The 26,748-nt window shown below is 44.6% G+C and overlaps 1 protein-coding gene and 1 long non-coding RNA gene across 2 annotated transcripts in view; both read left to right on the top strand.

Annotated features, from left to right (window-relative positions):
• The window catches only part of LOC146219467 (NACHT, LRR and PYD domains-containing protein 3-like), a 28,031-nt gene extending 16,360 nt beyond the window's left edge, over positions 1-11,671 (top strand). Inside the window, exons 8-11 of the mRNA XM_084694365.1 lie at positions 1,972-2,142; positions 5,384-5,557; positions 9,605-9,651; positions 10,904-11,671. Coding sequence (XP_084550491.1) covers positions 1,972-2,142; positions 5,384-5,557; positions 9,605-9,651; positions 10,904-11,439 — 928 coding nt within the window. The 3' untranslated portion in view covers positions 11,440-11,671. The remainder of the gene's footprint in view (positions 1-1,971; positions 2,143-5,383; positions 5,558-9,604; positions 9,652-10,903) is intronic.
• Positions 11,672-21,169: 9,498 nt separating this feature from the next.
• On the top strand, positions 21,170-24,764 carry LOC146219468 (uncharacterized). Its single transcript, XR_014750983.1, has 3 exons — positions 21,170-21,269; positions 21,378-21,491; positions 24,457-24,764. It is a non-coding gene; the product is annotated as an uncharacterized LOC146219468 (long non-coding RNA).
• Positions 24,765-26,748: the final 1,984 nt, after the last annotated feature.

Consider the following 26,748-nt stretch of genomic DNA (forward strand, 5'->3'; position numbering starts at 1 on the left):
TGTGTGCTATCCCAGATACGTATGTGTGATCTGGGTCTTCCTCCAACTAGCAACTCAGTTTGTTCTGAGGTAAAGTTCGGTAGTTCTGAAATCGTCTACTTTTTCCTGTGAAAGCAAGCTGTTTCACCATTGGCCTAGTTCAGACAAAATCTGAATCTGAATTTCCGCAATCTGAATTTCCGCAATCTGAATTTCAGCAATCTGAATTTCAAGAATCAGAATTTCAGCAATCTGAATTTCAAGAATCTGAATTTCAAGAATCTGAATTTCAAGAATCTGAATTTTAGAAATGTGTATTTTTGGATCAAAACAATAAAGTTTTATTAAATTCGGCATAAAAATTATTCAGTTTTATTAAATTCGGCATAAAAAATATTCATATATTATATATTCAACAGCAAAATATTTCAGTTTTAGGAAATTCGACACACAATATTTCAGATCTTTCATATTCAAATTCAGATACTTTTGTCAGCTTTCTAGCTTTATCTAATCATAAATATTCATTTAGCATATACTTCCACTAACACAAGGTCAGTGGTTTCGAACTCACTCTTTTAGATTGAAGGGCAGCGCTTTTACCAGAAGGCCATACTCAACCTGACTTCACATGTGAATAATGCTATCAGAACCTAAAAATAAATGTTATGAACGTAAATGAGCAAAGACGTCACGTTGTTTATAATACAACAACATATATTTTTGACATCTGCACATCGAAACATTTGTCACGTAACCTTTATTTATCAAATTGATGACGATTGTGAGACTAACGTCCGATGACATGACGTCACTCGATACCTTCAATCTCTCGATACAGTTGCCATACATGAACTGACCAGCTGGTGTCCCTATGGAGAAGATGTATCAAACGCTTCAAAAAAACAATACTTTTCTGACACAATTGTTTCAAATAGCTTGTAACATTACATTTAGCAGACGCTCTTATCCAGAGCGACTTACAGTAAGTACAGGGACATTCCCCCCGAGGTAAATAGGGTGAAGTGCCTTGCCCAAGGACACAATGTCTTTTTTTTTGGCACGGCTGGGAATCAAACCAGCGACCTTCTGATTACTAACCCGATTCCCTTACCGCTCAGCCACCCGACTCCCTCCTCTCCAAGCATGTTGCTTCGGAAAGCTTTGTTTCCCCCATCACTAAGTCGGGGCAGGCAGGAGGCCAAGCCAGGGGCGTAGCCAGAAAAATATTTTTGGGTAGGCCAAGAAAAATATGGATAGGCATCTTTTCCTTTTTTTTTTTTTTACTTATTTACTTTGCGATGTGCACCCGGTGAGTAATTTTTCGGAGATATTTCCGTTTTTGGGTAGGCCTTAGAACAAATTGGGCCTACCGAGGCCTACCAGTGGCTAAGCCCCTGGGCCAAGCAGGGAACTACGAGGCAGAAAAGGCTAAAGGAGGTAGAAAAAACACAAGGAAGGCTTCTATAGGCTTGACAAACAAAACCTGGCCCCAAGCAGAAAACACAGGGATAAATGTGGGTAGGAAGGAAGATGGGAGACACCTAGAGGGGTGGAGACAAACATGACACAGGTGAAACAGATCAGGGAATGACAGGAATCTGTATTAGACAAACTACTCCATGATATTATTGTAGGTTGACCTGGGCAGTATGTTTTGTATTGTTCTGCTAATGTACTGCTTCACATGTGGTTAACGCCCTAACTCTGAAGTAAAGGTTATGGGTCACAAAAGGAGACCTGCTCCTGGATGTAGTATGTAATACATTCTTGGAATACTGTACTACTATGTAACTGGATGTACAATGTTCTACATATTAAAGGATAATATTGCATTTAAGATAAAGGGAAAGTTGACCAACCAGGACAGACAGTCATCTGACTGATCAAACCTTTGTGTTTGAGAGGAAAATGATCAGACTGATATTCTTTATTTCTACCTCTAGAGGGTAGTAGTGTTTGTGATCCCTCCCTAATGATAACCTTCTACAGGCTGTCAGGCTGTCACATCACAGAGGAAGGCTGTGCTTCTCTGAGCTCAGCTCTGAAGTCAACCTCCTTCCTGAGACAACTAGATCTAAGTCACAATGATCTGAAGGATGCCGGCATGAAGCTGCTCTCTGCTGGACTGGGGAACCCACTCTGCAAACTGGAGACACTGAGGTATGTATTTATGTTCTACATGAGCCATTAGTAAAATTACCATCGTCAAGTTGAGTATAAACTTAATGCCAAGAATGAGATATGCCTTCTAGTCATCAGTGAGGACTAGTCTGATAAGAAACAGGCAGATTTGCTGCATCTGAAACAGTCTAAAACATGCTGTACATATTGATTGGCTTATATTTGAATTCATGTTTTTGTTAATTTTAGACAGAATGAAAATGTTGATGCAACTGTTTCTGAATGTGCAACATGATTGCAGTCTCTTTGGGTAGTGTTAACAATCTGTATGCCCTTGCCCAAAGCGTAATAAAATACAGCTTAATTTAATTTTCAACCGTAAACCTATTTTGCATTGAAACACAACCTGTCATTCATCAAACTTTGTGAACATCTGGGGTTTCCCTCTTCACAGTGGAAAAACATTGACTTTAATCTGTGAACACCACTTGTTTTATTACAACACTGAAATGTGCAGTCATGGCTTTCCCAAAGAGAGAAATGGAGGTACTGTCATCTTCAGCACCTTTATAGACTCTGTAACCTAAATCAGCAGCACACATAATCTCAATTTCTTATTGTGTATGTGTGTGTCTGTGATTGTTGTGATGTATTTTTATGAATGTCAGGGTCACTAGGAAAAGTAAGACATTTGAAGTTAAAATAAAATAACTATTTGAGGGTTTTCTCTGCTGTTAATTATAATACCAGTCATGTTTGACCCTGAAGACAACACAACGGTTAAGATAGACTATTCATCATATTATTGTACATGTACCTGGGCAGTGAGTTTAGCATCTGGCAGCTGTTGTTCCTGTGGTTGACGCCTCTTCCACTACATGAAGGGTTTCAAATTAGGAATGGCAAGAAAAGTGTGCTTGACGTATAATACTACTGTATATACTGTATATGTATGGAACTGTCTTTAAACATTTATTCTGACATACTTTACTTCATAGGATGGTAATATTCCATCTGAGATGCAGGGAGAGTCAGCCAAATGCCCCATACTGAGTGAGATTTCAAACACACATCTGCTCTTTAAAAAAGGGAAGAAAGTTGGACACAGAACGTCAGTCTTTTATTGATCCTTTGCACAGATCACAAAAGGTGACATTGGCCATTGAATTTTCTTGAGGTTGGCCCTGCTATTGCGTCCTAACATTAAAGCAAAAAGAGCACAGAATGCAAACATGACTGTTACATCTTTAAACTAGAATTTTTGGAAAGAATATAAAATGTTAAATGATTATCTGTAATCCATGAACAGCATACTAATATAGCAGTTCCTCTTCTCGCAGGGAGTGCAGAGCTAACAGGCAGTTATGGTTATCTAATGACTTAACATAGTTGAATAAATACTGACAGGCATTCTCTGTTTGTTAAAAAAATATATTTATTTGCTAGATATGTTTTTTGAATACTTTTGGTTAATTTCACTTCCATTTAATTTCCCCTTTAATTTTTGAAAATAACTTATTTTACAATGCTAATATTGTCCTATAGCCTCAAGTGTTTGATGGCACACCCTGTCATGTGATTTCTGTCTCTGGATCAGTTAGCTATCCGTGTTGCTAAAAAGAACACTGTTAACTGAAGGCGTCTGAGAGAAGGGAACCAGATGTCTATCTGCTCAGAAAATTCTAAGCTAGAGAAAAATTCACCATCTGAAAGTTAAAGTCTATAGAGGGTTTTCACCGACGTCACGTTCTGGGCTGTAACCCGGATGCGCGGCCATATTGGAGGCGTAAGGGGGTTTTCAGCACTCTGCTCCTCGTTGTGCCTAACAGCTCCACTTACCTGTTCTAAAATCAGCGTAAACCACAGCCTCTTGGGTCTTATTGCTTAAATAAGCCCCAAGAGGCATACATTGTTGCCACGCAACAGCCAGATGGACATCTGGACGTCTTTTTCAATTTGAAATATTCGATGCACAGTGGAATGTTAAAGAATGTTATGAGGACAACCTGTGAGGTTATGCTGGATTTTACAACGGCATGGAATGTGATATAACCAATCACAATCAAGGATGGGAACAACCAGTTTTAGAAAATAAAAAGCAGCAGCGGCAATGATCTACCCTGGCTCTGCCCTCCTACGTACTTCGGCTCAATTTGGATTTTGCTTCTGTACTAGGTCTGGGAGTTTGACTTTGAAGTCGGTTTTCAGAAGAAAAAATTTGAAGGTCCAATCAGCGAAAAGAGGGAGTGGCTGAGAACGATGACTTTAATGTCGTGCACTAGTTTGAGGAGTTCAGTAGTTCAGTAATGGCGATGGAGAAAGATGCAAGCGAAGCTATTCTGCGGTTGTGGCAACACTGCCGAATATCCATAAGTTAAAGCCGGAGCAACATTCCTTGCTGAGTTTTGTTAGTGGCCATGATGTTGTGGCCCTCCTCCCCACGGGGTTCGGGAAAAGTTTGATTTTCCAGCTACGGCAGCTAGCTCCGTTACAGTAGTGGTGAAGGAGTTGGCTAAGGCGAACGCTTGTGATTGGTTATGGCAAATCAGAGTGGCTCTGGGCAGATCCAATAGTTTTAAACTTCAACAGAGGACCCGCCTTCAAGGAAGTTAACGTGGAGCGATCCCAGACCCTCTGTACAAAATAAAATGTACGAGAGTCTGGTTAGGACCAGGCTAGCAATGATCTACGTCAAGCAGTCATAGAACTCGATTTAAAGAGGGAAAGGTCACGTGGCCGTGCACATTGTTTTGTGCAATGGTGGATAGATATGATCCATGTTCTATGTCTCGTACTGCTTAAGAATAGGGGCTATCGCCCCAACTCATTTGTTGGGTTCATTCAAGTCAAGTTTGGGACTTGAAATCTAGTTTTTTTTGAGCAGGCTTTATGTAGCAAACATCCTGATGTTCCATAGAACTACAAGTGTGACGGTATGTAACGGATGTGGCCACGCTCCGTCACTACAAGGCGTCGTTCGCCACTCGCTGGGCTCGAACGACCTCTGACTTGCCAAGCGCGACCACTACCAGCTACACCAAAGAAAAGCTAGCTATTCGTTGACGCGGGTAGCCCATTACATACCTGAGGAGTGAGTTTCACAGGTTTACACCCGTTAAACTGAACACAAACTTAACCTTCCTGAACAGGGGGGAAAGGTCACTCTGTCTAATGAGGGGGAGGAGCAGCAATGACAGCACCTGCCAAATGAACCCCTCTGTGCTGACTCACTCTGGAGGCCCAGATGGATTCTGTCCCAACATTGATCCTCTTTCTACAGGCTGTCAGGCTGTCTGGTCACAGAGGAAGGCTGTGCTTCTCTGGCCTCAGCTCTGAGGTCCAACCCCTTCCACCTGATGGAACTGGACCTGAGCTACAATCATCCAGGAGAAAAAGGATTGAAGCTGCTCTCTGCTGGACTGGAGGATCCACACTGCAGACTGGAGAAACTCAAGTAAGGATATGTTTGTGTTTTAATTTACCTCTTAATTTACATGTATTCATTTAGCAGACGCTCTTATCCAGAGCGACTTACAGAAAGTACAGGGATATTCCCCCCTCAGTAGGGCGAAGTGGCTTGAGCGTACCAACGTCTTTGGCACAGTGGGGAAGCGATCCAGCAACCTTCTGATTACTAGCCCGACTCCCTCACTGCTCAGCCATCTGACTCCCATGTAATGTTGCTTAACACTGAATATACATCCAAGCATGTTAATAGACCTTGCATTTCATGATGATACAATTACAGACTGCATGTTTATTTAGGACAGTGGGTTAGGAAGAGAGAAGCCCTATATAATCTACAATAGCCTTTACTGCAACTGGGGTTTAAGTGAAAACAGTGAGTTTGTTAACCCTGAGATGAGGGAAACTCTGGGTTTTCTGTTCCAGAAAGAGAGGATGCACAAACTCAGGTTACGTTACCATGGTAACTGATGGTAACTAACCTAACCTGCTTGCTGACAGCTTTTGTTTAACAAACCATGAATTTCTCCCTCTCTCCTCCCTCATGCTGAGCCTGAAGCAACTATCAGACATGGGGTGTCCTTTCCTCATCCAGGGCTCCAGACTAACTTGTTTTACTAGGAGCACTGTAGCCCCTAACTGAACATGTTGGGGGCACAGGCAGAGCATGTAGGGGTCTACACCTTAAATTGACCTGTAAAGCAATTATTCACATTTTCCCCATTTTAAATGTATTACTGATAATGTGCTGTTGTATTTTAGTTTGCAGTAGGGCTGTGCGATATGACCAAAATCTCACATCCTGATATAGATCCTTTCACATCCCGATAACGATACATAACACAATATGGCACATTGTCTTAAATAGTTGATATAAAATGACCACATGGAGAGGCTCTAAATTGCAGCCATTTTGGTTGCATTTGCTCCCGAAATGTTACCTGTGCGACCTCAAAGTATATTTGGGAGTGTAGCAGACTACTTGTACATAATTCAGTGGACAGGTTCAAGTGGACACTGCACCTTTAAGGGTGCAGTGAGGTCTGAGCTACGTTAGGGGTAGCAAGCATAGACTGTATATATAATGGACATAGTCATCGTGACGTCACCCTATTGGTTTGTGAAAGCCCGTTTTGAAGCCTCAATTTTTGCACTTCCTGGTCGCCATCTTGTGTTTTTGGAGCCAGAAGTGACCATATTTGGACGAGAGGGTGAAGTTGTGGAGGGGTGAAGGGCGTGTGGCTTCATTTTTCAGGCCCGAAGGTAGCTAGCTATGTTTTCTGTTTAAAACGTATTGTCTTGGTGGGCCTTTGTGAATAAACGTTTTAATTCCTCTATAAAATGCTGGCTAATTGCACAGTAGTATGTGCCTGCTGTGACCTGATACAGTGACCGGTCCAACGTTCTATCCATCTTACACAACCAATTAAATTTCATCTTTAGACTCTTAACTTGAATGCAGTTTCGATTGGTTAATGTTAGCCGTCAATCACTCCCTTTGCGAGACACAAGAGAGACACACGAGTGTAGATGATGTTACACACACAGTTGAATAATCTCTCCTGGACCCTCCCCCCTCACACACGTTGGCCAACTCTGGCAGACTCGCTCCCTCCTCCTTTTTCTACATGAAGAAAAAAGTATTTATGTTCAACTCTTAGAAATGTCAAATTTACAGGTCGCACTTGTGCGATACTCGCACCATCAAAAAACGAAATATCGCAAAAATCCATCTTTCAGTCTAGAGCCCTGTCACCAACCCAATTGTTGTTGAAGCCGTATAATACATAAGGATGACATGAAATTCTCCAGTTTTCCATGCAGAGCTAACCTGGTATTTACTGAACATGTCCCTGTTAATCTGTGCTGAGGAGGTTGAACCCCTCCTCAGGGTTTCCCGCAGCACTTTCCAGTTAAGGCGGCCGCCTAAGCAAAACCCTACCACCTTAACTAACACATTTTCTGCGGGAAACCCTGCTCCTCCTTGTAATGCCCAGTCATGACCTGTTATAAAGGAGAAGAATGTGCCAGGTGATTCACCATTCATTCTTATTTCTCATCACGTCGATGTACATGTCAAACCCATAATTCCACACAAGAACCTCAAAACAATGTACATGGGGAGAGAACAGTGTAGCTCAGTAGCTACCATACAGTAAGATGTATACCTCTGTAGGTCTTTCTGAATCCCTCTCTGTGGCAGCAGACAACATATCTTTATCATTCTGTGATGATGAGCATTCTGTTCTACTGTACTGTACACATTCTTTGCAATATTGAGAACTTAAACAGCAAGGGGTTCTGTTGTGGCAGAAGGCTCAACAAGGCAGGTAACACCATCAATGACCTTTGGGAGAAATGAACCCCCCAAATGAAATCTCCACAAACACACTAACATGTTACGTGGGCACTTGTGTCCTCGGGGGTGATAGGCTTGGATGAGCTCCCTCCAGGGATGCCTTCAGCCACTGGTCGCCCAGCGTTCTGGCTCAGAGCCAGCTCTTCTGCCTCTGTCAGAGGTGGTGCCCTCCTCTGCCTTCTTACTGTTAGTCCACTACAAGTCCAATGTTCATATAGTGAGCAGGATATTAGGTGAGACAATATCTATGTGTTAAAACAGCATTCTCACAAGTTGAGACAGCCACTGAATGATTTTGACTGGGTTTAATCCTGTCAAATATGATTAAAGGTCACATGAAATGCTGTTTTTGGATGCTTTTATATAGGCCTTAGTGGTTCCCTAATACTGTATCTGAAGTATCTTTCCCGAAATTCAGCCTTGGTGCATAGTTACAGCCACTATGAGAAGTCCCTCAATGAGCTTTTCTCAAAACGCGCTGTTTCTGTGTCTGTAGCTTTAAATGCTAATGAGGAGGAGAGGGGCGGCAACATGCGCTAATGTTTACAACGGATGTATCGCAATGGCTCGTTGCCCCCGTTGCTGTAAGATGCCTCGAATTTAGCCATTCTCATCTGATCACCCTGGTTTGCAGAGGTGCACACTCTGTCATTTCAATGAGGAGAAAGGCGGATATCGCGAGCCATAACACCAACAGCAGAACGGTTATCCAAATAACAAAGAAGTGTTACAGCGTTTGTATTCACACACACACTTGACGCCATGTATCTTTACATTAGCAACAGTAACTCAGCTGTTAGCTGCAGAGCTAATGTTACAGCCACATTCTAAGGGTAGCAAGCTAGGTAACCATATACAGTAAAGCAACAAAATGGTATAGCGTTAGTTAACTTACTTGTCCAAGGTTTGTAGCTTGACCAAGGAGATTTAGTAATGATCCAGAATTTAATTTAATCAAGGCCAGCTTTGTGTTGGCTCAAGTTGAGGAAACAGTAGTGGCTGAAATGTTTGGCGCAGACATACAAAACTTTGGGAAGTTGTCGGCGCATTTCCAACGAAAATACAATTAAGATAGGGGTTGTGCAGAGGCTCAGATGAAGGAACTAAAAAAAGATTTCTGCTTGCATTTGTACATCCAAGCACTGAGCAACTGTTATGCTTTGTTTGTTTGCACGCCATGATGTCTCTCCAGGAAAAACGTGACCTTTAAAACAATCATGTGTCTGGTAGGCCTAAGCAAAATATGCCCTACCTGTTTGAACTGATTTTATATTTCATTTTCAGCTGCTGCCAACTGTGTTTTGTGTCGATAGGATTGTTCCACCACTTGTTCAGCTGTAGTAAGAAGTGTGTTTAAATGTCAAATAAATAGACATAAATAGTGCATTGAAATGTACTTATTGACCAATTGTCTGTCTTTTGCTGTTGCAGATGTTGTTTATCTTTCAGAAAATGTTTGTATACTCGCCTGCACGCATGAGAATGTCTAATTCCAGTGAATGAGTGAAGCAGCTTCAGGCATGGCACTCGGGCAGCGCGCCATATCACCCATCGCCGTGTTCTCAGCCCATAGGCTTAGCTTGATAGGCGGCTTGATAAACATAGAAACAACATGTTTGCCTTAGTCACAACAGATGAGGTGTCATTTCCTCATCATTCCTCTGCTTCTCCCTACAGTGTGGATCATGGTGGAGAGTGCTGGATCAAACCTGGTCTTAGGAAATGTGAGTATTGACTGCTACTTAGTTCTAGTACACAGGGTCATACAGGGACAATACCATTAGTGACTTTGACACTGTCAGAAATGGACACACGTATGTGCCCTCCCTTCACCCTTTCCTCTCTCCTCCACCCTCCCTTCTCCCCTCCCCTGTTCGGTCGGGCGGTATACCGGTATTGCGTTTTGCCATGATATGGATTTTGCCATATCATGGATATCACGATATATTAATAAATGTATTAGTAAAGTGTTTATGTTTGGTATAAAATATAAGTCATGTGATACAGCCATAGTGGGCTAGTTCAAATTTGTATCTTTTACAAAAAAAACATGCAGCAACGCATGGACGCTGCACGCATTGTGCCAGCCAATGAAAGTCAACAAGCTAGCGCAACTCCAGAGGTAGCAGATATTCATATGAGTAAACTGCTTTTGTTGGCAAGTGTAAGCAAGCATTAATGATGTCTGAAAATAACGGGTCGTTTCGAAATGATTTGGTTTCAAGTTATCCGACATCGACCAACAAACACTAGCCTACTCTGTAAGTTGTGTTATTGTGAATTGTGCTAGCCAAAGGTGGAAACACTAGCAATCTCTTTCACCACCTGAAAGCCATGCATGTGCGCGAAAATGAATCTACCAGAATGCGTCTGACAAATCCAATGCCAGGTTGGTTAAAATTGTGAAATGTTTATTGTAGATCAACAGAATAGAGTATTCCAAGTAGATAAGGGGGGTGGGGGGATAGTAAATTTACATTTCTTCATTTATCCAAAGTGACTTCCAAGAGAGAGCTTTACTAAAGAGTTCAGGTCACTGATCATAAACAACGAGACGCCCCAAAAACATTGTGGGGAGCCAAAACATGAAGCAGACATTGTGAAAAGCAAATAAGTGCCAATGGGAAGAACCAGAAGAGCATGTAGTTAAACAAGTTACAGTGAAACAACATGAACCTCAAAAGTGCAAGAGTGTACCTGTAGCAAAGCAACAAGAGTAGAATTCACAGCGACGTACAAGAAGTTAAATCAGTTACAACTAACCAACAAGAGCAACAAGTCCCTCAATAAGAGTCATTGTGTTCCTGGAGGAAACTCACATCAGGTCCAGCAAATCACTCCTAAGTACCGTAGTACAGCACTACATAAGGGAGGTGGGGGGGGGAGAGAATGAAAGGGGGCGGGCAGGAAGAGGGAGACATTCTAATGTGAATGATGATGATCAGTAATATATTGTGTCTTGGTTTCCCCCATCAGATGCCTGTGAGCTCACACTGGACCCAAACACAGCACACAGACGCCTCTCTCTGTCTGGGGAGAACAGAAAGGTGACATGGAGGGGAGAGAAGCAGCCGTATCCTGATCACCCAGAGAGATTTGAGAACTGTGCACAGGTGCTGTGTAGAGAGGGTCTGTCTGGGCGCTGTTACTGGGAGGCAGAGTGGAGTGGAGGACGGGTTCGTATAGCAGTGACGTATAAAGGAATCAGCAGTAGAGGAAGGGGTGATGACTGTGAGCTTGGATACAATAACAAGTCCTGGAGTCTGAAGTGTGATGATGACAGTTACTATGCCAGGCACAATAATAAGATCACTGACATACCTGCACCCCCCTCCAGCTCCCACAGAGTAGGAGTGTATCTGGACTGGCCGGCCGGCACTCTGTCCTTCTACACAGTCTCCTCTGACACACTGACCCACCTGCACACATTCCACAGCACATTCACTGAGCCCCTCTATCCTGGGTTCAGGGTTTGGTCTGACTCCTCAGTGTCCCTGTGTCAGGTAGAGTAGCCCACATACACTCTCACATACTGTGCTCACATAGATGTGATTGAAGATTAAACTGTATACAGTTGTAATGGATATCCCAGAGTGTTTGTAAATATTAGTGTGTTGAATGTTTGTTTTGTTTTAATTGTTGACAAACAACAATCCTGTCTTTGATCTCAGTTCCACTGAATGTGATGAACTAAATAGTGTCTTACTGCCTAAATAAGGAGAAATAAAGATGTTTTATACAGGATGATAGAAGACATGCTGTGTTCGTTGGTGACCCAGTGGTCCTACACACACACACACGTACACACACACACACATGTACACACACACATGTACACACACACATGTACACACACACACGTACACACACATGTTAACACTACATTTAGGACCAGTAATGGGACACTTACCCTCTTGAATATACACTGTGTGTCTAGTGTGATCCCCTCTCCCCTTGACCTCCTCCTCCCATGTGAATGGGGGGTGCGGTCTAACTTGGTGTGTGTTCATCATAATGGGATGAATACTGTTTCTGTGGCTCCACCGTTGCTTTGGCAATATGAACATTTGTTTCTTAATGCTAATAAAGCCAATTGAATAGAATTGTTAAAGAGGGGTGTTGGGAGGGGGGGGTCTAACTCACTGAGTGATAAAGAGGGGTGTTGGGAGGGGGGGGTCTAACTCACTGTGAGTGATAAAGAGGGGTGTTGGGAGGGGGGGGTCTAACTCACTGAGTGATAAAGAGGGGTGTTGGGAGGGGGGGGTCTAACTCACTGAGTGATAAAGAGGGGTGTTGGGAGGGGGGGGTCTAACTCACTGAGTGATAAAGAGGGGTGTTGGGAGGGGGGGGTCTAACTCACTGAGTGATAAAGAGGGGTGTTGGGAGGGGGGGGTCTAACTCACTGAGTGATAAAGAGGGGTGTTGGGAGGGGGGGGTCTAACTCACTGAGTGATAAAGAGGGGTGTTGGGAGGGGGGGGTCTAACTCACTGAGTGATAAAGAGGGGTGTTGGGAGGGGGGGGGAGACACAGATCAGGGTTCAGTTTGAGAAGCTGCACTGGTTCCTGAGAGAGGAAGAGGAGGCCAGACTGGCAGCTGTGAGGGAGGAAGAGGATGAGAAGGGGAAGACCATCTCCAGAGAGATGAAGAAGATTCAGGCCCAGATCTCCTCTCTCTCCGTCAGCATCTCTGCTGTGGAACGGCAGCTGCAGAAACACAAGGTGTCGTTTCTCAGCAGCTATAAACACACTCAGTCCAGCACCAGAGCCCAGGTTACACTGCCGGATCCACAGCTGCTCTCAGGAGTGCTGATAGACGTGGCCAAACACCTGGGCAACCTGACCTTCAGAGTGTGGGAGAAGATGAGGGGGGTGGTCAGCTTCACTCCTGTCATTCTGAACCCCAACACTGCACATTTCTGTCTCTCTCTGTCCGATGATCTGACCAGTGTTAGAAACACAGGCTCAAAACAGCTCCCTGACAACCCAGAGAGGAACACCAAGTACCCCCATGTTCTGGGATCTGAGGGGTTCAGCTCAGGGAAGCCCAGCTGGGAGGTGGAGGTGGGGGACCATCCTGACTGCCCCTGGGCTTCCTCTGTGTCCTGGGGGAGAAAAGCTTCCAGTAGACCATACAGCTGGACCATGAAGCTCCCTGGAACCTGGGGTGGAGGAGAGCAGGAGCAGGAGGGAGGCTGGATCTACTGACACATCTGTCAACCCCTTATACACTTCAGTGCAGACCGTGGAGTAGATGGGCATGACTTCCATGTCCCTATCTACATATGGTGATGTCACTGCAGCCCTGTGATGTAGGACCGGGGAGGCGGAGCTCTTACGGTGATGGACGGCTGGTGACGGTGCAGCTCCATCAGGCCCAGCAGAACCAGCTCAAACACCACGTCTGGGATGCTCAGGGGACGCATCTGAAAACAGCTCCCAGGAGTCAGGGTTAGGGTCAGCTCTCAGACTCTCACATCTCTGATTCTGATCAAGTCAGGTGAGATGAGAGCAGTCAGGAGGTGTCCAGGTTATTAGACTGTGCTTATTGCCTGGGCTTCGAGGCCAATTAGTCCTTGAATAACAATGTCAGTCAGACAGGTTGGTTTCCACAGAGACAGTGTCTCACACCTTCTAGAATGGGTAAGGTCACAGCCCCCATGCTAAAGCTGCACAGTGGGACTGACTTGCTCAGTAAAAGCTTTATGAGCTGGGCACATTTGAAAGAGCATTACATTAGAAAGAGCATTGCTCTTTGTGCCCAGCACAGGGGTGCAGTGACCTCACCATGTCTGGATAGGGACATGGAAGTCATTACCATGTACTTATGCATCACGCATGCATAAGACAATATTTTGTCAATGTTTAAATCATTGGTGAAGGTTTTTTGATGATAAACCCTATTTAAGGTTTTTTTACAATAGACTAGAAACATAAAGACCAAGGAGCCCACCGTCTGCTCCCCCTCTCTCTCCCGGTCCCCATCCCTCCCCCCCTCCGGCCAGAGCCAAGCTCCAGTACCAGAGCCTGCGCTCCGTGCCCCAGTCCTGGAGGTTCAGTTCCCCCCGCTTGCCCCCCAAAGCCAAGAGCCTCCAGCCTGGAGAGGGAGGTACGACGGGGGGAGACAAGAGAGGGAGACACACAAGCCGTCAGAACCACCCTTGACCTGGCAACAGGAAGTAAGGACCCCCACTCCTCTACTGAGACCACCGCCGCCCTGGAGACCGTATACCATGACCCGGTGGCCGTTGCTACGGGAACAGAGACGGAGAGTTGAGCTGTTTGGTGTCTGCTGGTGAGAGCAGCATGGTGACAAGCAGGTCTTTGGTGTGTTTCAGTGTGTGTGTGTGTATATGTTTCATTGTGTGTCTGTGTATGTTTTAGTTTGTGTGTATGTGTGGCCTCCTCTGTATGTTGGAGCTCAGACATTTATACCCACAAGTCTAGTGTTGCAGTAACTACAACCACTACACCACCTGCATGCTGGATCCTCCTTCCTGCAGGCAGCATCACACCCCCGGGCTATCAGCAGGAAGTACAGGAAGTCTCTGCAGTCTTGAAACCATCCTCACCCCCCCATGACAGCTGCTGGGAGGACGTCCAGGGGCGACGGACACATGGATCAGGTCCTGCTGTGTGCTGCTGGAGGGGCATCAGCACCCACACACTCTCCCATGTCCACACCTTCAATCACTGGCCTGACACGGGGGAACTGGGAGTTTGTTGGGCTCCCCAGGAACTGGAGGGGACCATCTCACAGGAGACCCTCCACGAGGCCATGACCTATCTTCTGGTTACCATCTACCCTCAGCAACAAGGTCCCTCCACCCTACTGTGTCCACATGGAAAGTGGAGCCATCCAGCCCACTTCCACCTGCCTTGGCCCCGCACCAACTGTTTGTGCCCTGCAGGCCCCACCTGGGAGAACAGGACCCCCAGGCCGTCACCTCCCAACCTGCCACTCTGCCACCAGGGACCCTCTCTCATGGGGGACAGGCCCCCTCGACCCGGGGGGTCTCTACGGAGGAACAGGGGCGCCGTGTGGAGGTCGTTGACTCAGAGGAACCAATGGACACGGACCACCAACCGTGACGGGAAATGTCCTCCTCCGATCGTCCCCTCTGCCCCCCATGACGAGCCCCCCGTTGTGGAGGCAGTGGACTGGAGTGACATCGACCATCTGGAGGGCGCTGTGTGAGCAGAACCAACACGGACAGGCAATGTGTCATCCATGACTGACAACATGTTGTCTGTAGGTTCCAGGTACTGCGTGCGTCAGAGAGGGAGGACCATCCTGCGGCTCTCTGCTCCTGGACCAGCCTTGCTGCCCAGCATCTCCCTGCAGCAGGGCTGGCTCTCTGCTCCTGGACCAGCCTTGCTGTCCAGCCTCTCCCTGCTGCCTGGCCGCTCCAGCAGCACCTGGAGGGACACCAGCAGCCCTTCCTCTGTGTGATGCAGCAGGACCAGCAGCACGCCAGGCTACCCAGCAAGAACGGCCCAGCCCTGCAGCCCCCACTGCCATGCCTATCCTGCAGCCCCCACTGCCATGCCTATCCTGCAGCCCCCACTGCCATGCCTTTCCCTGAGTCACAGAGCCACTGACGCCAAATCTCAGGGTAGAACCTCTCCACTCTCACCACTGTTGTCTCTGATGAAAGCAGAATGACACTTTCACCACTGGACCTAAATACTTTTCTCATAAGTAATTGTTAAATGAAATATTGATAAAGCTACCGTTATTTTAAATGAACCCATACTGTGCCGGCTCAGTGCAGCTGGGAATGTCCCAGACAGCACTCCATACTACCATGTGTTGTCCCACACTCTAAACCAGCGGTCCCCAACCTTTTTTGCGCCACGGACCGGTTTAATGTTGCAATATTTTCACGGACCGGCCTTTAAGGCATGGCGCATACATAAAATAAAATGATACGACCGGCATACAAACGGTGGCATTTTCTAAATACAATAATAAACGTGAATCCACTGTGTACTCTTATGCAACTTTATTAGCAGCGGCCTCGTAACATCGTGCCAACAACATAACATGAATCCTCTCTGCCCTTATTATGTCCATGTCTCTGCGGCTCTGCCCCAAACACTTTCTGGTCGCTATGGTAACATTTAAACATGCCTTCAAAATAAGACGCAACACAAAAACAAATATTTAAAGTGCATGAAAAATACAATGTTAGCAAGTTGTAGGTTTCATTTGAGCGGCAACGTACCGAGTAACCGAGACAAGCTACAAGAGTATGTGATAGACGGATGTAACAACAAGAGGGAATCCGGTCATTTTTCAAAATAAAACTTTTTCTTTTTTTTTTTTTACAAAACTGAAAAAATGTAATTATTTATTCTTTCTCTGCGGACCGGTACCAAATGACCCATGGACCGGTACCGGTCCGCGGCCCGGGGGTTGGGGACCGCTGCTCTAAACCACCAGTACCAGGATTCAATACAACATGAACCATCTTCTGTCCTTAATACCACAACACTTGTAAAGTCTTGACATTGTTTTAATGAGACAAGTGTAGCACCACTAGGGGGCAGCATTAAGACATGGCTGCATTGTGAACCACTGGTCTGGGCCTCCTGTTTGTGTGTCTGTGTTCACCCCACGACCACACTACAACCACACACACACTCAGTTAACAACGAAACACATTGTTAACTATCTCTATATCTTTCCCTTTCTCCTCCCTCTCTCTCTCTCTCTCTCTCTCTCTCTCTCCATCTTTCACTTGTTTTTACTCCCAATAGCTACTTTAAATGTCTGTTTAAGTGTTTCACTGGCATGTTTTGATATATAATTGGAAAGAAGCCTGTGACAAAGTGGGTGAGAACGCTCCTCTTCTCACCACATGGGTTAGGGTCAGAGGTCCCCACTGTACCATGTTTGTTCTTGTGCCTAGGATTTACCTGGTCTGTTTTAACAGGGCTTCAATTACTATCTCTGTTTGTTTGTGTTAGCATTTGGTTACAGCATCAAAGCACATACACACCACACTGCTAGCATAGATACCTTTCATTATGATGCAGGATGGAACATAAAAACAGGTTTGATTCATTATGTTCATACTCATCATTGCTTGTTCCTTCCAATCATACATACATACACACACACACACACACACACACACACACACACACATATACATACACACATACATACATGCTGGCATACTACGTTCATATAGTTATACAACACATGGTTGACAGAGTATTGTCTATGGTCTGAGGTCCCGTCTCTCCTTCTCACTTCCCCTATCTTTCCTCTTCACCTCCTTATATCTCCTCCCCTCCTCACTTCCCCTTGCCTTCTCTCCTCCCTTCCTCCTCCCCTCCAGCCTTTCTCCCCTCATGTTAGGCCATGCATATACCCTTACAGAAGTAAGTTCTAGTAATGACACTCCAAACAGAGAGGGGTGTATGTTTGGAATTGTTAATTATACCTAATGTATACACCACCTTAAGTAGAGCTTAAAATAAAACTGAATCTATTTCCTTGTTTGTTTAATAATTACTGTCTCTTTACCCGTCATTCTTATAAGTCATGGGACCTACAAATCTTGGCAGCACTGAACATTTCTACTGGCAGCTAGTCAAGTTAAAAACAAATGAAGCATAGCGCAAGTTCAGTCAGGCAAGACCGATCCCTGCACTCGGGCATACTCGATAATGTCCACTACTCACTCCTCCCGCTAAGAGCGCTCTACTTCCTCGGTTCCTATGTCGGGCTTTCATTCGGGTTCATTTCGAGTTGCCTCCTGTCTATCAATTAACGCTGTCACATGATCCCGTGCCTTTTAAATACGAGTTTCTCCCTGTGTAGTTTGTCCATGTTATCATGCGCGCGACCCTCCACCTCCCCATCGCTACCCGGTTCCTCGTCGGCCCTTCGACTCGTTGGTCGTCGGCTGCCGCCACCAGTGTCTGGACTCCGTGGGGGAGTCTTCTTCGGATGTTGGGCAGACGCCCGTTGATCTATAATTCCCTGGGGTCTAAGCTCCAAACACTAGTACATTTATCATTCTGTAAATAAACATATTTCACTCATCCCAGGTCTCTCCTGATTGAACTGCATTTCCTCATACATGAAATGGTTTCTACAGAACAGAGGCTGTCTTCTCTCTCTTTCTCTGGCTTCCTCTCTGTTTCTCTACCACCTTCTCTATCTCCCCTTCTCCTGTCTTTCTCTGTCTTCCTCTCTCCTGCTCTCTCTCCCCCTTCCTTCTCTCTCTTGTCCTCTGTCTTTCTTTCTCTCTGCAGAACCTAGTCCTCCATCTCCTCCCTATCTTGTTCTGTAGTACAGTGTTGTCTTCTATTCAGGTTCCACGTCCTACTTTGTTCAGGCAGCATCACACACTCTAGCCAGCCAATGTTAGCAGCTAACCCTATTTCTCCTCATCTCCTCCCTCGTCCTCCTCTATCCTCTCCTCTCTTCCCCATCTCCTCCTCCTCCCCCTGTCTCCCCTCTTGGGGCATGCATGCACCCTTACAGAAGTAAGTTCCAGTAATGAAACTCCATACAGGATCAACTGGTCCAAACACAAGTGTGTGTTGGTGATTGTATGTGGGTGTGATACATTGAAATATGTACTGTATGTTAGTGTACGTTACTGTCAGACACACACAGAACCAGATGGAGCACAGAGAGGAGGCTGATGGTGAAACCAGAGTTTTATAAAGGTCAGTAGAATGGTGTTTATTCACATGTTGGAGAGTGGATGATTTACTGTCAGTCCAGAATAGGTTATGATTAAGTAAATGAGCATCCCTAACCCTGGTCTGATGTCTTATCCTTTAAATACTGCAGGTGTGTTTGTTTGTTACAATAGAACATTGTTTCATGTCCATTAAACATGTCTAGTGTGTCTGTACATGTGATCTTAGGCTAATGTGTGTTAGAAAAACTGTCTAAACAGTCAGTGGTTAAGGACCTCCCACCTGTGCTGATTGACAGGAAGGGGATGTACTGTGTTATCAGTTAACAGTGGCCAGGGAAGGAGACAGGCAGTGACATTTGACAACACTGTACATGTCTAATACAGGGTTTAAATAATATTATATTTTTGTATCATATTTAGAGTGCTTTGGTTCTCTGTAGACTGGGACGATAGTGCTAACAGCTTTTGATGGTGGGTCAAAGAGCTGGCTAGCCTATGACAACACAGGAAGACATCAACTCAAAAACATCAATACACCATCTAGTGTAAACCGGTTCCACATGTTCCTCTGTGCATTGGTGAATGTTTTATTTGCACAGTGCAAGAGTATCCTGAGCATGAGAGAGACCCTGATCAGAGACAGGACAGAGAGGAGGGTTCTGGAAGGGCAGGTGATCAGAGACAGGACAGAGAGAGGAGGGTTCTGGCAGGGCAGGTGATCAGAGACAGGACAGAGAGAGGAGGGTTCTGGCAGGGCAGGGGATCAGAGACAGGACAGAGAGAGGAAGGTTCTGGCAGGGCAGGTGATGTAGGTGTCACACCCACAGCCATGCTCCAGCTTGTGCTCATGTTTATATGTGCCCTAGTGTTTCCCTGTGGTCTCTGTGTGATTACCTGCACCTGTGTCTTGCTAAGAGTCTGTGAGAGGTTTGGAGTTTGCTTGTTTGTCATAGTTTGTTTCACCTGTGTCTAGTTTGGTCGAGTTTGTATTTATGGTTCCTCCCCTGGTCAGTCTTTGTCACTTCCTTGTTGTGTACATGGTGTTGTGTACGTGTGAGTATGTCCTCTTGGCCCAGGTTCTTGGAGGAAAAGGAAGCCTGAGTGTTTAGTTCCTGCCTTGCCTGCCTCTCCCTGTGTTGGGGTCCAGCCTCCACACTCACACAGCAGGCTGCAGGTGAACCAGGAACATCCACACTTACAGCACTGAACACACTACTGGGAAAATCATGTTACAGGATGACAAGTCAGATTTATGGAATGATTAGGGGTCACTGTACATTTGATTTGCATAATCTGCATAATCTGTTTATGTATCTGCTGGGAGCGTCAAGCCAAAACCAGCTGTATTTCCTCATACATGACATTCTATAGAAACCATGTTGCAGCACAGGACTGGAATGTAGCAGAGAGACGTCTAAACCAGACAAACGAGAATCAGACTAAACTCTACAATGTAGAAAGGGAGGCAGGGAGAGAGATTAAGAAGGGGAGTGAGAGAAAGAGGAAGGGTGGAGGGACAAGGACCATATGTACAGAAGATGGGAGAAAAAGAGGGGGGAGTTTGAATTCTGTGTGAATCTTTGTTAGGTTTGCAACTCAGACTCCCTGGCTACCTAGACCGTACCAGATCTGACCTATCAGTCTATCCTGATTCATGTTCCCTGTACCAGATCTCTGTCTGAGTGGCACCTTGAGGTCCCCAGTGTCCATAGCAGCTGGAAACACAACAATGTTACTGTATATAGACCCTGTTAACAGAGGGTCTTTGTTTACAAAGGGTTTGGATTCATGAGTGTAAACATATTGGAAAAGTATTGTTGGAGTCAGAGCAGTGAGGTAGTATAACTGCTCCTGGATACAGAGGTAGATGTAGTCATCCTTTATAGTACCCTCCAGGTCTGCCATGTGGAGGGGGTGGTTGTGACTACAGTATATATACATGTGGAGGTTGTAACCTGCAGTATATATACACGTGGAGGTTGTAACCTGCAGTATATATACACGTGGAGGTTGTAACCTGCAGTATATATACATGTGGAGGTTGTAACCTGCAGTATACTGTATAAGGAGCTTCCTGTATCGATGGCCTTGCAGGAAACACGGCAGCTGCATGACATGCTGGTGTCCAGAGACAAGTTGCTGGTCTCTCTACTCACTGAGCAACCCAGTCTCTCTGGAGAAACATCACGTTTCTGACAGATGCAAGTCTGCACATGATGTCACTGAGGGACTCAAAAGGCCTTAATACTGGATGGGAAAAGATCCATGTATCCACATTGTAATCCGTGTTTTAGAATATACTAAACAACCAACAAAACATTACTGTGTTTCAGGGCGTTGCCTCTAAAATGAGTCTCTCAGGGGAGAGAGAGGAGGGGGACACTGCCTCTAAAATGAATCTCTCTGGGAAACATGACATGAACACCAAAGCTAAGAGGTAAAATGAGAATCCATAACTATTCATGACTGTTCTCCATCTCAGAGCTCAGCAGTGATATTATGACATCATAGTCTGAATAAATGAGAGACTGAAGGTCTGTCTCTGTTTGTGTTGAAGCCCAATCCAGGAGGAGAGACCAGCCTCACCTGTGCTCAGCTGTGTGTTCATGAAGAGTGACAAGTCTGAGAGACGACCAATCCACCTCAGAGAAGAATATTGTATCTTTGAACCAAAGTATGAAACATGACGTTCTACTGTATTGATGTTGAAGACCTCCTGTCAACATCATAAACAGGACCCTATGTGATGAGTAACAAGTCATTGATGATTCTGATCTGACAGGGCTCAACAGCAGAGACCAGCCTCACCTGTACCCAGCTGTGTGTCCATGAAGAGTGACTGGTCTATGGGTCGACCTGATATGTTCAGAGACAAAGACATTACTACTGAACAGAGGTAAGAACATGATCTATTAATAACATTAAAACTTCCAGATTCAGTGATGGAGGAGGACCTTCTAATGATGAAGGGTATCTACTGACCTCTGCTGGATTTTTATGTTAAAGGTCACATGACATGAAAACTTCATTTTAGGAGGTTATTTAACATTAATGAGTTCCCCTAGCCTGCCTTTGGTCCCCCAGTGGCTAGAAGTTTCGATAAGAGTAAACCAAGCCCCGGGTGTTTGACAAACACCTTTGACAAAATGAAGGCTCAATTGCTCTGTTTGAAAATCTCCCCCTAGTGACGTAGATGGGGGGAAGGTTACCTCCCCTCTCTCTGCTTTGCCCGCCCAGATCATCTGGCCCGCCAATGAGAAACTGAACTACCACCGTGCAAGGGCAAGTGCGATTTTGGTTTTTCCTGGAGAGACATCATGGCGAGCAAACAAACAAAGCATAACAGTTGCTCAGTGCTTGGATGTACAAATGCAAGCACAAATCTGTTTTTAGTTCCTTTATCCGAGCCTCTGCACAACCAGTATCTTAATTGTATTTTCGCTGGAAATGCGCCGACACGACTTCCCAAAGTTTTGTATGTCTGCGCCAAACATTATAGCCACTACTGTTACGTCAACTTGAGCCAACACAAAGCTAGCCTTGCTGAAATTAAATTCTGGACCATTACTTAACCTTCTTGGTCAAGCTACAAACCTTAGACAAGTAAGTTAACTAACGCTATATCATTTTGTTGCTTTACTGTATATGGTTACCTAGCTTGCTACCTTTAGAATGTGGCTGTAACATTAGCTCTGCAGCTAACAGCTGTGTTACTGTTGCTAATGTAAAGATAAATGGCATCAAGTGTGTGTGTGAATACAAATGCTGTAATGCCAGTGTTGTACACTTCTTTGTTATTTGGATAACCGTTATGCTGTTGGTGTTATGGCGTGCGCAATATCCGCCTTTCTCCTCATTGAAATTATTGAGTGTGCACCTCTGCAAACCAGGGTGATCAGATGAGAATGGGCATATTCGAGAGAAGGGTCCAATTGCAGTGCTCCCTCCTCAGGCCCCTCTAAACCGGAACTCTCTCCTCAGGCCCCTGAAGCCGGAACTCTCTCCTCAGGCCCCTTTTTTCATGTGTATCCGAGGTGTTAGCGCCACCGCTGGTCGGAGGATACTGTAGGCTATTTATAATTGGTGCGTTCGACATGGACTGCGGCTGCATAAAACGACCGGCGAGAGTCAAGAGTGTATGGCTGCAGCCTGCAGCCTCCTGCCTCATGCCCTCGCGTCTCATGCCTCTACTTTTCAAAATAAAAGCTTGTCTGGTCCACTATTTCTCCTTCCTACTTTGGTGTACGTTTTAGCTAGACTACAAACTAAAATCCATTCTACAGCTGCAGCCTGGAAGGCCCGGTTGAGTTTAGGCGTCACAACGACGGTTGTGGTTAGGATTAGTTTAAGGCCAGGAGTCGTAGCAGAGGTCGAGGGTTAGGGCTAACATAACAACACACCGTGCATTTTGTCACCTGCGGTGTGTTCTTTTTTGTTTTTAAGACACTGATGTGTACCTTAAGGAAAATCACAAAAGGAAACCAAAGTCTGCAACCATAAATTGCTCTAGGTAACGTTAGCTAATATCCGCAAACAAATGTCAACATAAAACGCTGATGCAGTTTTAAATGAAGGACATCGCAGGTTTCATCAAATACCTTAACATCATGGACAGAACAATAACATCCAGAAATCCGCAAATAATATTGGCCTATTGATAAAAAGTTTTTCAATTTATTGCAACAAAAGTGCTCACGAACTAACATTTAGTATCGCAATTTAGTATTTTTGACCCTCTGAATTTACCGTTGGACAGCTTGGGCATGAGACGGGAGGGCATGAGACGGGAGACTGCAGGCTGCAGCCATACCCATCTCGCGAGAGTAGCCGCTTGCAGTCGGGGAGGAGTTGAAAACGGCTCTGCGAAGTCGGACATTCCAGCTTCTCGTGGTTTGCTGCGTTGATGTCAGTCATGGCCGATCAAGCGCTGTTTTGCTTATTTTACAGTTTTTATAATTAAACGTAGTCTTTCCGTTAGTGAAGAGGCTGACTGAAACCCTTTCTTCAACACATTTTTAATTAAATTAAACTTTTTTGAGCGTTGGCGAAACTGAAGGTGTCCTAATATTACAAAACACGCGTCAAAGTTGTCGTGTGTGAGTTTGGCCAATCATGAAATAGCTGTGTCGTCACTTGAACCCGTGCAGTTGCTCTTGAGAAAATGCGCTCGGCTACACAGCCGGCAGTTCTCGAATCGATCTCTTTGATAGCGACGTCACAGCGACGTGTCCTCAGCGCCGTCTCAAGCCCCTGAAGTTTTTTTCCTTAAGGTTTCCTTAAATGTTCCCTTAAGTATTTAAGGTTTTCTCCCTATCTTGCTATACTTAGGGTTCCCTTAAAGTTTGTTAGTCTAAGTGTTGCACGAAACACCTTAACAAAGTACGGAAGAAAACTTAAGGTACCTCTGACTTATTCTTTACCGCAATATGGCTGCGTTAGTGGAGATAAATTAACCCATCCCACACCTATGGCACTCTGTAAAGCTACTGTGCTGCAGTCTAAATATTAATACTAGTTATGCGTCGGCTACGGCTGTAAATAAAGTAGCTATAATATCAATATAATATAGCCTAGACTCATGCCGGTACTCATGCTAGTTATAACTAGATCAAAATGAGATCAACAGAGAGACGCTAAACTTTGATAACATGTATGCATTTTCCGTATTTCAACATAACTTTCTGGAGGGTTTAACCTAGCTAGCGAAATCCTAACGTAAACAATGTGAATCTGATAGCACATAAACAGGCTAAATAGCCTCAATTTCAAACCTATATGCCCCATTAAATTTCTGATAATATGTTTATATATTTAGAACTATTTCTGTAAAGAAACTCACCTTTCAAGTAACTTATTTCCAGGTAAAATCCAAAACGTGAAAGACGGTGGGACCCCTGCAAAATCTGTTGAGGAACCCCAGTTTCAGCCATGCGTTGACATGGGCATGCGTAAAGTTGTTGCTCAGGGGCGCACTGAGGGGCAGCTTTGCTAAGGAAGAATTGTAATGTTTTGTGATGACTTGTCTTTGAAAATGAAACTCTTAGGAGTTGCTTACCTTTTGGTCACATTTAACAATTTTGTATTACAAAATGATTGGAGCACAAATTTGCATTGTGTGTCATACAGCTTTGGTGTGCTATACAAAGAATGTTTGTTTAATCATGTTACACATTACACATTGATTGCTTTTGTACATGTTTATAGTAAAGAATGAAAGACTAAATTATATCCCAAATTCAGTCTTTTATTAATTAAAGCTATGTTTCTGCATTTGAGAAAATTGATGACCAATAACATGCTGGGGCTGAGCTGCACATGAATTACATGCATTGTCTACATTTATAGGTGCAACATTTAATATTGTGTGTGATTGAAATTCATGCAGACTATGGCTACATTACAACAGTGTTAGCCTGACGTTGTCATACTCATAATTCTAGTCAGAATATGAGTCTGAGAACTCTCCGTTGGGCTTTGACTACGGGGCGTGTTTCAAACGAGCCTGGAAAACACATGCCTCTTCGCTCAATTGGATAGACCTACAACCAATCAGAGCAACGTAATATGTTGTTTGTTTTCAAAACGAATTCAACTTAAGTGCTCTTTTGTGACGTGGGTGATTACGTTACTGTTGATCATCTGTCCATCATCGTATAAAGGCCGCCCTGGCAATTTCATTGGTACACCCAGATTCTGGTTTTCTGTAGTTGTTCCCCAATACAAGACTCTCCAGACCCAACTTCCCGACCACATTTTTTAGTGGGCGGGGAGAAGTTGGGCTGGCAGCCAGGCTACAAAAGTGTAAGAACTGAGAGCAGTCCAGTGTGATCTCACCATCTCTGGATAAACTAGGCAATATCTGTAGTCCTGCGACCAAAGAGCGACTTAACGGCAACTTAGCCCATGGTACCAAAAATAATGTATCCAACCGACCAAGGTACGACGTCGCGGCAACGTTGTCCACGGGACCAAAAATAACTTCAACAGCCGACCAAGGTACGACGTCGCGGCAACGTTGCCCAAGGGTCTAAAAATAATGTAACCAGCTGACCAAGGTACGACGTCGTGGCAACGTTGTCCATGCGACCAAATGGCAACATTCCCTTTATAACGTTGCTACGACGTTGCCACAACATTGCCAGAAGGTAACGTCGTGGGTTACCAACTGAGCACTTACTGGCAACGTTGCCGCAACGTCATGTGTTAGCTGGGTACCTAAGAAGTAGGCTAGTGCTCACTTTTAAAAAACGTTACTGAGTAGCAACAAGACCTATGACTAAAGTTGATACCAACAGTTTTATTGGACTCCCTCCTGAAATTGGTTATCTCTTATTTGGACATAACAGTCAAGTTATCATAGCTAGCTCTAGCATATATTTTTTATTTATTGAATTGACCGCTTCACCAAACTTCTTGAGGTTTATTTTTGATGCAATTTCATCCTACATTTGTTGTTTTTTGTTTTCAGTTATTTGTGGATCAAATTTCGTTTTAGTATGTTCTTTCTTTTTTGTATTCCTGTAAAAGCACAATATTTTCTTCCTCTGACCAATTTGGTTTTCTTGCCTTCTTTTCGTAGGTATCTAAGCTAGCTACTAGATAGCTCTAGCTACAAAGGTGATACACTAGCGATACAACTAAACAACGCGGTCTCCGTGGAAACGGTCGAATTTTACTGCTGTGAAATCACGTTCAATGTAGTAAATCCCTTAACGTTTCACCTTAGGTAAGGAAATCATTTAAGGGATTCTGTGCAACCCCCTTAAGTAAATCCCTTAGCTGAGGAGAAATTTACCCTTAAGTGTCATACTTAAGGAAAAAACTTAAGGTGTTTTGTGCAACCGGCCCCAGAGCATTAGCAACATTAGCAACAACATTAGCAAGCCAAAACTCTTTCTAGCATGTGTATTGACAGGGAGAGCCTAACCTGTCAGCTGTGTTGTCCATGCCATGGGAGAAAAGAGTAAGTGACCAGAGCTTGCCGTAAAGCAGTATGTCTGGTCGTACGATGTGTATGACGTCAAAGACATTTTCAAAGGCTTTTTAGAACAGAAAGGCGACTTTAAAACAATCTAACTGCGTCCAGTGTGTATTTTTTTTGCCTCCCCTTTCAAATTCAGAATTCAAATTACTAGACAAAAAATTATATCCTG

This window comes from Hypomesus nipponensis, chromosome 28 (assembly GCF_054491055.1).
Source record: "Hypomesus nipponensis isolate SF chromosome 28, ASM5449105v1, whole genome shotgun sequence".
Lineage (NCBI taxonomy): Eukaryota > Metazoa > Chordata > Actinopteri > Osmeriformes > Osmeridae > Hypomesus > Hypomesus nipponensis.